Genomic DNA, 12,993 nt, shown 5'->3' with positions numbered 1-12,993 from the left:
ACTAAAACTTTAATTTCTATTATAATTTAAAGTGAAATATATGTTAAATTTATTCTTCACCACCATCATTATATTATATTATTCAAAACTTTGGTTGCAGGAAGAAATATGTGGAAACTACAAGAGCTTCTGCTAGAAAAGTGTGTAGCATTGATGTCTTGGTGAGAGGTAAAAATTAATTTAAAGCACTAAAACTAATGAACGCAAGTTGATAAATGGATAAGGATTGTGATCTTAACTATCACCATTAATACATATCTGATAAGCTCAAATTTTAACCTATCATCCCAATGTTATTCACTGCCATATCACATTTTCTCCTTTACTTTTCACTCACATCTTCACCTACTCTGCAAATGACAATTCTCTCAATTTTTGAAGAGATGCACAAAACACACACACCACAAGCTAAGCTCAACTTTATATCTGTGAATTTCATTATCTGTTTTCTTTCATCTCTCTCCACGTGTAAATAGGCAGCAGCCACAACTCATTACTCTCCCAAAATCAATCTCAAGATTTATTTCTAGTTTGGATGACATCAATTGTCTCGTGGTAGATATCAAATAGGTCGGGTCACAATCAAATTATGGAACGCTCTTAAGTAAAAAGAGTTGTGTCCTGACTAATGTATATATATAGTTTTTGACCTAGTAGTAAGCGTTTGATCCTAATAATTGATATCAGAGTCAAAATTATCATATTCATCCTCTTATTCTCACTTGAATATGATATTCATGTTATCAATTTTTGTTATATTTGAACACATTAATGTGATTTATTATGTGATTTATTTATTTTTTTGTCAAATATTTGTTGTTTATTGAAAACATGCATAAACACACATATTATTATACTATGTTTTGCCTTTAAATATTATTTTACTTTCTTCTCTCTTAAAATATTATAATTAAATTCATTTTTTGTACTTATTTTAATTAATTTACCATATATATTTTATAATTTTAATAATATTCAGCATAATTATACTTCCATCATATTATGTTCTATTAAATATACTATAGCATATTTAAGGAAATATAGGTGTCATCGAACTTGTGTGTCTGAATTTTTTAAATATTTGTATAAATAACATAAGTTATTTATATTTGTAAATTGATAGTGTGGGTGTGATTGTGGGTCTAGGTGTGTGTGAATGGATGTCTATGTGGACATGTGTGTGTAGGTGCGTACATGTGTGTGTGTGGGTTCGTTCGTTTGTGCATGTGTGTGTGCAGGGGTTGTATGCGTGCACATATCTCGATGTGTGTTGTTAAAAAAAAGTATGAATGAAAGTATTATAGATTTAAATCATCAATTTTGTTTAAATTAGAAGATCAAATAAAGATTAATGTTCAGGATGTGTTTCAGTTTTTGTGCCCTTTATAAGAAGTAAATATTTTTGTTAATATATATATATATATATATATATATATATATATATATATAACAAAAATAATATGTAGCGATTGGATTTAATAATTTAGTATATTTCACTTATAAATATTAAAGTAATTACTATAAGTTATATTGTTTTGTGGAGTTATAATGCCACACTTAATGAAAACAAAAATAAAAAATACGTAAATTAAAACCATCTATAATAATTTATTATATTAGATCAATAAAATTTTTATATTATCTCCTCACTTTAAATATATTACATGTATAACAATCACATAATATATATATATATATATATATATATATATATATATATAATGAAGATCTAGGTTTAATATGTATTATAATAGTGTAAATATTTAAATCATATTATTTAAAAATATATTATTTCTAGTTAGTCACAAAAGAGACATATTGGTTTTTGTATTATAATAAGTTGTATGTTTATGTTCACATGTTTTCATCATGTTTGTTAGCACTTCAATCTGTAGTGGATATTGTCTTTGTTTTGACTTTATTTTATTCTTTACATTCTCTTGGTATTAGTTTATTTAATATGAAATTCATATTTATTCTCTTCCCACTTGAATATGATATTTTTACTATCAATTTTCATTATATTTGAACACATGTGATTTTTTATTTGATGTTTTTTTTTTTGCCAAATATTTGTTGTTTGTCGAAAACATGTATAGACACACAAATTATTATATTATCTCCTGACTTTAGATATTATTTTTTCTCTCTTACAAAATGGTAATTAAATCAACTTTTTTCTACTTACTTTAATTAATTTATCATAGATGTTTTATGATTCCAATAATATTCGAAATAATTATACTTCCATCATATTATGTTCGACTAAACATACTATAGCACACCAACAAAAACATAGGTGTCATCACACCTATGTCCACTTTGTTTAAATATATGTATTATAATATAAGTTTTTAATATTTGAAAATTGATAGTATAGGTGTGGGTGTGTGCGGGTGGATGTATGTGTGAATGTGTGCATGTGTGTGCGACAGTATCTGTGTCTTCGCTAGTATATATAACAGTTTTGTCGTATATTGAAAATGTCATAACTAAAATACAATAATTTTATTATTTCTCGGACATCCATGTGACTATGAGGGTTCAAATTTAGGATACTATTTTACATTGTTTTATTTTTAGTTAAATGTCACATTGCAGGGTTAAACGTAAAACACTTGTTCCGTTATAAAAGATCGAGAATCTTCACCAAACATTACACCTAGACCATGTGATATATATTTGACTACTTTTTATATTAAGGCAACAAGCTACCCAAAACTCAACACTAAACATAACGAGTTTTTCTTTTTTTGGTATAACAACACTTAAACAATAGACATGTAATAGATTGAAATAGAAGATCTCAATCCACATATATGAAAGCTAAACATGTATAACTCCAAATACTAATGAAAACTCCCTACGGTGTTGGTTTCGAAGTTGGCAGCAGAACAACCGTTAACATCGCACTCACGACGACTGCCACCACACCCATCACAAACATCGACAAGTTTCCACCACCAAACCAATTATTCCATTGTCCACTTATTATTGCTACTATTATATAAAAGTCGTGTATACACAAAAATTAGTCATAAATTCAATCACCGTGATAATCACATAATCTTTTAATATAAACTTTACCAAATTAACTAGTAATATGTTTTATCCGCCATGTAACACCATCTTGTAAGCTAATAAAATTATGAATTCAATTCTTAACATAGTTACGAGGCAATGTATTAAATGATAAAAAAATATTAGTAATGTGAAGGGATTCATTCATGGGCACAACAATTGCAGTATTGAGAACACCCAATGATAAACCTGAAAATTTTGAAATAGGAAGAAAGGTCAATTATATATATACATTTTGATTTAAGACTATAATAGTTTGACAATTTCTATGAACAACAATGTAATTGGTTTTTGACTACTTTAATTTCAAAAATAGTTAATTTCTAAAAATATAATAATTATTTTACATAGAAAACGTAATAAATGATATTGTTTGCTTTACCTTGGCCTACACCTAAAGTGTTGGAGTATATAAATGCTAGAGCAAATGGAACACTAAAAGTAATATGGGTAAATATTGAACGTATATATTATACATTCCTAGTAACAAAAGCCAAATTTTTCATCCTTTCACAAAATCATTTGTTTGTTGATGGAAATAAATGAATTAGTTAAATGAACATAATGAGAAACATTGTCTAATCTTTTAAATCTTTAAATACTTTACCTTTAGTGGGCTTAGCTCAGCTTTATTGGCCTTCACACTAAGTGTGGTGATGGAAGGCTTTCTTGGGTCAATGGGATTGGTCAGAGATGATGCCTCCATTGTGAAGGAATTTCTTCAAAAGAGAGATACCTCGTTTGCATAACTGATAAGAAATACAGCTATGGTGACAACCAATCCACCGTCAAGAAAAAGGGGTGTATGTGACAAAAGTGAGAAGTGCTTTTGTCGCTGTAGTAGCAAACAATGGGTTGCACCACAAGTCCGAAGATAGGGCCACAGAACCAGATGAAGGAGGTTGCGGCATGTGAAACTCCCAAGAATTGAACGTATAGATTGAGTAGAGAGAGCTAAAGATCCCACTTGAACTATATGCCCGCAGCTATGGACGCCACAACAAACATTTTTCGTAGTGGGCTCGGCTCGATCTGGTTGGCCTCCACACTAAGTTTGGTGATGGAGGAAGATGGCCTCCATGGCCTCAATGAATGTGTTTTGTTTTCTCACAATAGGAAGAACAAAAGAATTGTTGTGTGTGGAAGGAAGAAGAATAGATTAAAGTGCCACAAAAATGGTTTGAAAACAATTTTTATATCATAAAAATACACACACACCCACGCACACCCCCAGACACACTCACCCACACACCTATGCATGCAAGCACAAGCACACGCACACCCCCAGACACCCGTGCACACGCACACGTATGCACAAGGACACACACACCTCCACACGCATTTCCTCACACACACACACTACAAAAAAAACTAATTTTTTCTATGGACAAAATCTTTATGTAATGCATAAAATCCGTATGTAATTAGATATTATCTATAGGTTATATACGAAAACAAATTCGTATGTAAACTAGGCGCTAATAAATTTACATATGGAAAAAATTTCATATGTAACTTTACATACAAAATTTTTCGTAGGTATTAGAGTCTGCATGTAAATTACATACAAATTATTTCGTATGTAATTCTCGATGGATTACATACCCAACCTAATTAAAATGAATAATCATTTTCATCAAATCACTTCTATTGATAAGAAAAAATGCACAAAATAGTCACATCAAATTATATTTCATTAAATCAACTTTGCTTAAATTCTATTTGATAGAGGTTGGAAATGCAGAAAAGTGAATTGGAAATTTGGAAGATTGGACAGTGATCAAGAGCAGGGAATGTGAGTGGGTTATGTTTTTCACGCAACAAGTGGGTTTTACTTACAAGGCAGCAAAATTGTTTCCAATTCATTCATTCATCTCATTTAATAGAGATAAAGGGATACAGACAAAGAAAGAAACAAATCGATAACAATGGACAAGTAAACACATTACAAATTCTCTTACCGGATGTTAAATGATCGGAGCTTGAAATACTCTCTTCGATTTGGAACAAACCAAACCTAGGGTTTCAGAAATAGAGATTTCAGTAGTGTCGATGCTAGTTCATTCACAACCCTGCACCGCGAACCTCACCAGAACAACCATGACATTCTTCTTGCATGCAGGTTGCGCTTCCAATCTCCAGAAATATGAGTTCCCTCAAGCTTCTTCACGACGTAGGTGTACAAAAAAAAGGAAACAGCTTCATCGGAAACTAAACAAATACCACGAGCACTCGTTACCACCACCCCGGTATCGAAATTGTGTCAGCTCACCATGTAACCCTAGCACTTGCAATGAAAAGACGCGATAGCCACGAGAACAACAAGAGAGTGTGGATGAGTGCTTGGTGGAACGGTAGCCGCGACACTAGCGAACGAACACAATATGGACACCAACGAACTCTTCAATCTGAAAGAGATGCTCTAGAAGTGGTAGAAGGCCTCATAGAGTTAACGTTCACTTTCATGAATAACTGTTATACTTTTCATAGATTTTTTAATATTTTTTTATTCAAAATTCATATGTAAATTCAATATGAAATATATGATTTCATTTATATACGAATTTTACATACGGAAAAGGGAAGAAAAACTTGTCTATCGTTACATACGAAAATAATCCGTATGTAATGAGATTTTATAAATGGAAAAAAATTGTATATAAAATTCGTATGTAATGCTTAATTTACATACGAATTTTAATTTGTATGTAATTATCGGTAGATAATTTTGATTTCTTTTGTAGTGACACACTAATGGGATAAGCTCTTTCAAACTATATAAGTCAAGCCAAAGGGAGCTTCCAAATGGGTTATGGTTTGCAAAAGTTTGATGGTGGTGGAAATATGGTGTGCATATGGTGGTTTTGATGTGATGAGATGATGACTCCTCCTCCAAGCTATATGACTTAAGTAAAGGGATAGGCTATGGTGGTGTTTAAGTGCTCTCAAGAGAGGTTGGGTCATTAAGGAAGGGTAGCAAGAAGAAACCTTGGTGACCTGAGATGAGTAGTATGACACAAATTTGATAGCATAACAATACTCAATTTAAAGGTAGTTTTTTTATGGGAGAGACACTTCTATTTATAAGCTTAGGTAACAATAAAGGTATCTCACAAAATGGAGAAGCAAAATCTCAATTCTACAAACTTGGAGACCAAGGCGAAATTCCTCACCATTAGGGTGATGATACATGGCCATTAATCATCTCCACTAGGAGCATGACACATGGCCACTTTAGCCAAGGGTCCACATGCTTCTAGAAGGCTTGTGCTCCAAGCTAGGATTTTTACCTTAAACTCATGTGTCTCTTTAAGGCACATCTCATTTAGGCCCAAAATCCTACACTACAACCTTAGGCCCAAATACAAGACCGAAAAAAAAAGCCTAAACTACTTAGACCATTATACAAGGCACACCAAAAAACCTATAATACTAGACCCATAATTTAAGGTCCAAAATAAACCTAATATTATAAGAACTCACTGATGACCCATGATGGTAGGAGTTTGGGTCTATCTTCCTCATATGACTCTAACTCTTCTTGAATGTGCTTGACCATAACTAGGACATATGTCATCACACACCCACGCACACATGTTCGCACACACACATATAATGTCTACATAACAATTTTAAACTTTTTAGACTTTCGCTTTGTGTTTATATTTGCTTAACCGTTTTGGATGTTTACCACAACAATTTTTCTTTTCTCAAACTAATACTCTCACAAAATTATTAAGCTTTCTTAAATAGATCTTAAGATAATTTTCTTCAATTATAAATATCTTAGTAATAAAATTTTTTAGACATACATTCATTATCTTTAATAATATCTCAAATCCTATTATTTTTTCGAAAATATGTGTTTTTTTACTCAAATGTTGTCAATTTTCAAGGGTACATGTATACTAAACTAGGTAAAGTTGTCTTCATTTACATTTATTATAATTATTGATTGACGAAGTATATATTTATATTAGGGTTAAATATGTTTTCGGTCCCTTAACTTTCAGTGAATTTTGAAATTTGTCCATTTCGAAACTTTAGACCAATTTAGTTCCTCATCTTTTGAAATACGTGGATTTAATCCTTTTAATCAAATTTTGTTAAGTTCATTTGATATTTCGTATGCATTTCAAGATTGTATTTAAGTTGTTTATACTGTTTGACACATTTTTTCTTTAATGTTAAGTCAAATACTATTATGAAACGCACTTGAAATATCAAATAAATTTAACAAAATTTGATTAAAGGATCAAATCCACATATTTCGAAAAATAAATGACTAAATTAGTCCAAAGTTTCGAGATAGAGTAATTCCAAAATCTACTAGTTAAGGACCAAAAACATATTTAATCCTTTATATTATAATTATATCAGTGAACACCGATAGATAAAGACAAGTTTTGTACATTCTAATTTTAGATATAATAAAATGAGTTATAAAAGTAATTATAAACTAAGAAAATTTGGTCATAATATAAAATTTGCCCATGATTAAGAGAGAAAAAACTAATAAGAAAACATCAACAGCTCAATGCCTAATATTTACATGCCATTTTTTGATGAAATATCAACGTTTTATACTTTTACTAAATTAGATATTATTAAACTAATATGATCGGATAGAAAGGGAAATAAAATTTGATAAAAATTGTGAGAAAACTCAAACTTAATTTCTGTTATTAGTATTTTGATAGTTTTACAATCTAATTTAATCACACTCACATATTAATGTGTGGTCAAATTCCTGAAAATATAATGATAAACTTAAAAAAAAAAAAAACTCAAAATCACTCTGAGGACATGTCCCCACCTGTCCATCTTGTCATAATTCCAACTCTTAGAAACTTTTCAAGGAAAATTAGTCCAAATATCTTTAAAATGAAAATTTATTCTTTTACAAGCAAAAATTTGATTCGCCCAATGATTAGAACTCAACCTCTGAAAATGACAAGTCCCATGACAAAAAGCACACAACCCACCTATGGATGAAAATAGACAAGGTGGTTTATTGAATGTCTATAACTTAGGAAATGTTCTATTTCATCTATTACAAAAAGTCAAACTTCCATCCATTTTTTATAATTCTTATAAGAAATTTCATAACTATTTCAAGTCACAGTTTCAAAAAATATAATAAATAAGCCAAACTAAAAGTTTAAAGTGAAATATATGTTAAATTTATTCTTCATTACCACCACCATCATTATATTATATTATTCAAAACTTTGGTTGCAGGAAGAAATATGTGGAAACTACAAGAGCTTCTTCTGCTAGAAAAGTGTGTAGCATTGATGTCTTGGTGAGAGGTAAAAAGTAATTAAAAGCACTAAAACTAATGAACCCAAGTTGAGAAATGGATAAGGATTGTGATCTAACTATCGCCATTAATACATTTCTGATAAGCTTAAATTTTGACCTATCATCCCAATGTTATACACTGCCATATCACATCTTCTCCTTCACTTTTCACTCACATTCACCTACTCTGCATATGACACTCCTCTCAATCTTTGAAGAGATGCACAAAACACACACACACACCACAACCTCAACTCTCTATCCCTGTGATTTCATTATCTCTTTTCTTCCACCTCTCTTCACGTGTAAATAAGTTGCAACCACTCTCTCCCAAAATCGATATTAAGATTTATTACTAGGTTTATATAATGTTTTCGAGAGTTAACCCACAACTTCTTCCAAAATAAGTGAAGAAACTTTAAAACATACTACTAAATCATCTTGTAAATATATATATATTGAGGGAGAGGGGTTATATAACCAAAGCTTAAGGTTAAAATATTTAGTTAAAACTTGTTTATATTTATAAAAATACAATTTTTTTTAGATACTGTTATGTTTAATAGCAAACATATATGATTCACATTCTTCCAGAGTTTGTTACCAAAAACTAAATAAAGTTGAATAATAAACAACAGAGATGGTTTTATGTACGTGTTCATAATCCAAATTAAAATATTAAATTTACTATGTAATGATTCAATTGGACTGTTTCTAAAATTTATTTAAACGGTCCATTTTTGGTAAATTAAATTAAGTATGAAATTGTTTAAAAAGTCTGACGCCCAATAGTTTGTTGTTAAATATAGCTTGTTATCCGGAAAAAAGATAGAGCAGGATGGTTATTACTTGCATTTTAAAACGGATTTGACATAACTAAAATATATATTTATTGAAAATGTCATGACTAAAATTATTAATTTTTAAATATTTATTATATGGGTTTAAATTTGAGGTACTATTTTACATTATTTTTTAAAGTTAAATGTCATGAAGTTAAATGTAAAATACTCTTGGTTTAAACTATAGGAAGTTGAGAATCTTAACAAATATTATACTCTGGACCATATGAAATATATATGACTATATTTATATATTTATGTTGCCAAAATAATTACATTATAAGTTTTTTTTTTTTAATTAAAGGCAACGAACTACACAGATTTCAACAAGTTTTTTTTTCCTTTTTTCTCTTGAGTATAATAACACTTAGACAATACACATGTGAAGAGATTCAAATATATATATCTTAATCCACTCTCCCATGTCAAAATAAAGTTACAAAAGCTAAACATATAACACTCCTTATACTAATGGAAACCCCCTACAGGAACGGAAGCTTTGCTCACATCTGCTGGCTTTGGAGTTGGTAACAGAACAACTGCTAACACTGCACTCACGGCGGCCGCCACCGCACCCAACATAAATGCCGGCAGGTTACCACCACCAAACCATTTATCCCACTGTCCACTTATTGCTGATATTATCATCTGTATATAAAAGTCATGTATACACAAAAATTAGCCATAAATTCAATCACAACAATAATCACATCAACTTTTAATATAAACTTTATGAAATTAACTATTGTGATAAAAAAAAAAATTATTAAAAAATTGTTTGAAAGGATTCATACCTGGGGCACGACGATTGAAACATTGAGGACACCCAAAGATAAACCTGAAAATTTTGAAACAGAAGAAAAGTTCAATTATGTATACATGTTTTATTTACGACTATAGTAGTTTTCCAATTGTTTTTTTGACTACGTAAATTTCACAAACAGTATTTTTCCAAAAATATAATAATTATTTTAAGTATAAAACATAATAAATGGTATTGTTTGCTTTACCTTGGCCTGCACCTGACGTGCTGGAATATATAGATGCGAGAGCAAAGGGAACGCTGAAAGTTATCTGGACACATTGAAAGTATATATCAGTTTATGGCACATTGATATACAATTATATATCAGAGTAATCTTTAAATATATATTCTCTCTCAGAAAATGGTTTAAAATTGTATAGGTTGTATAACTAAAAAATAATATAATTTTATATTCACTAAAAGTCAATTGAAAACCTTATTTTTCTTCTATCCTCAACCTTCCAAATAGAAAATAAATAAATAAAAAGCCAAAGAGTTATATGTAAATATATAGGGGCGATTAACTTGATCTACAAAAACCATTACGCAATATACGTTACTTTGATTATAATGGTCAACATTTAAGGACGCCTTAAATGCGCATAAAAAAGAAATTAATCTTACTCAAAAATATTAATAACATTGAATATTTCAACATCTAGAATAATATATTAAATACATTAAATGGTTACCAAATCAGCTTGCTTTAATGTGAAAAAAGAAACAGTATCTGTGATTAAAGTTTCACAAAAATGGTTTGAAAATATTTTCCAGATCAGAAAAGAACAAAACTGAGAGAAAAGACAGACAGATAAGAAAAACATCAAAAGTAATGGTTGTAATGGTTATACCGCTTGAGGGATTCCGAGGACGGAGAAGAAACTCAATGCGCCAGCTTTAACCGCTGTTGAAGGATGACCAGCAATGACGCCGTCAAATCTCCGTTCATGGCGTGCAGCCTTTGTGATCACCAACGTCATGGCCAGGCCAACAGCGAGAATAACATTAACACCTGCCCATAACCATTTAACTCCTCCGACAAGACGACCCAAAGGCTCCACACCCACTGACATCACTGCTAAAACAACTGAATTCAACATAAGTCCTAAAGAACCTGCATGCACTCCGGCATCATATGCAGCAGTGCCCACATCTCCACCGTACACCTCACGACCCATCCAATCGGTATCAAATAACACATAAGGGAACCATGCCACCCAGTTAACGGCGGTGACAAGCATCAACATCCACATTGGCTTTTCTAGTCCCTTAAAGGCACCACTCAATTCACCAAAACATGAATACCAGAGTCCAGTTTGAACCTCTTGATTTTCAGCATTGTTAGTGTTATTAACATCAGGTATAAACTGTGGATCCTCCACATATGTGAGAACAACGACACAAAGGATCAGGAGGAGCAGTATTGAAAAGAAAAAACAACTTTTCAGGTTAGCACAAAACACGTTACATGCCTTGGTTTCCGTAAAAGGGAAAAGGTGGTGTAGTTTATCATAGGAGCCGGCCGCGTAACCCAGAACATTGCCGATGGCCATGAAGAAGGAGTAAGAGGCATTGGCAGTTCTGGTTTTTTTCTGATCTCCGGCGGCGAGATCTCCGAGAAAAGCTCGGCATGGACCCTGAAGCATGTTGTTAGCCACATCCAGGATCCAAAAGCCGATCACAAAGATGGCCACCGCTCGTGGACGCGTCTTTTTGGTTATATCGTCGCCGGTGGCGTGTCCTATATCAGCCGCATAGCCAATAAGAAACACGGAGATGGCGACGGCAAGCGCCCCACTCAGAATGAAGGGACGGCGACGGCCGAAACGGGAGGTGCATCGATCGCTTGTGTACCCTACAATGGGCTGCACAACCAATCCAGAGATGGGGCCACAGAGCCAGATGAAAGAGGACCACGCATGAGGGACTCCCAACGTTTGAACGTAGGGTGTCAGGAGAGAGAGTTGCAAGGCCCACCCAAATTGGATCCCTGCAGCTATGGAAGAGACAGCAAACATTTTTCGGAACGGACTAGGTTGTTTCAGCACTGCTGTTTCAACCTGAAGCGAAGAGGAAGGAGGTTCCATCGAAGAGATCTCCGAACAGCACACCTGTGTTTGTTTCTCTTCTAAGAATGTGAAAGCAGAAACAAAAGGGGAGTGAGAGAGATGAGTGTGAGAAAAACAGTGAGAACTCGTGAGTATTTAAAGAATGGGGATGTATTAGTGGACAAAATAAGGTTACTGGAAGAGCCGGTATCAGGTGATTTTGTGGTTTTTATGTGAAACCGCAGATCCTTATCCGTTGTTGACGTGGAATGTTTAAAAATAGTTTTCCCACTGTGTAACGCTATCCAAAGTTTTGTTCGACATTAATTGTAAATAGACTGTATTTATTAACACCAATTAAACCTTTTATTAAACTCTTACTTTTTCAAGCATTTCATTTACTGCTTTTAAATGGTAAAATAAGGCTACAAATAAAAAATTCAAACCATTTTACAGTAAAATGCTTCCTTCTTAAAAAAAAAAAAACACGCTAATACATTTTGCTTAAAAGATGGATAAAAACCGCATCATAGGAAGACTACGAAAGCAGCAATATAGGTGGTGTTGCAATCTTAGATTGTGGAAAATTTACTGTTTCAATTTTTTTATATATTATTTTTTTTTTTTACGGAAATTTAGATACTCATCACAGTATGGGTCAACGTCGTTAGGTAAGAACTATCGTTTATAAAGTCTGTTTTAATTCATTTTAAAATCACTTAGACTGGAGTTTAAGAATCTTCAATTGATATATTTAGTTATTTATCATTTTCCTGATTGTGTAACTCTTATTGACAAGATTTTTTTCTTATAACAGATTTGAATCAAGATTTTAATGTACACAATCCATTTTATTTTTATCAATAAATTCATTTTACTATTTTATTTTTCAATTTTATAATTTATTGTTATA

At 31.8% G+C, this 12,993-nt stretch overlaps 1 protein-coding gene across 1 annotated transcript; it reads right to left on the bottom strand.

Annotated features, from left to right (window-relative positions):
• Positions 1-9,482: 9,482 nt before the first annotated feature.
• LOC114181582 (sucrose transport protein SUC8-like) lies at positions 9,483-12,202 on the bottom strand. The gene is made up of 4 exons (XM_028068077.2): positions 10,884-12,202; positions 10,238-10,301; positions 10,022-10,065; positions 9,483-9,875 (listed from the first exon to the last, which is right to left on the bottom strand). The coding sequence occupies exons 1-4, from the start codon at positions 12,117-12,119 to the stop codon at positions 9,696-9,698; spliced, it is 1,524 nt and encodes a 507-aa protein (XP_027923878.1). The 5' UTR covers positions 12,120-12,202; the 3' UTR covers positions 9,483-9,695.
• Positions 12,203-12,993: the final 791 nt, after the last annotated feature.

The sequence above is a fragment of the Vigna unguiculata genome, chromosome 4 (assembly GCF_037176805.1).
Source record: "Vigna unguiculata cultivar grain cowpea cultivar isolate G323 ecotype 2 chromosome 4, ASM3717680v1, whole genome shotgun sequence".
Lineage (NCBI taxonomy): Eukaryota > Viridiplantae > Streptophyta > Magnoliopsida > Fabales > Fabaceae > Vigna > Vigna unguiculata.
This window is presented reverse-complemented; position numbering and strand designations above follow the sequence as displayed.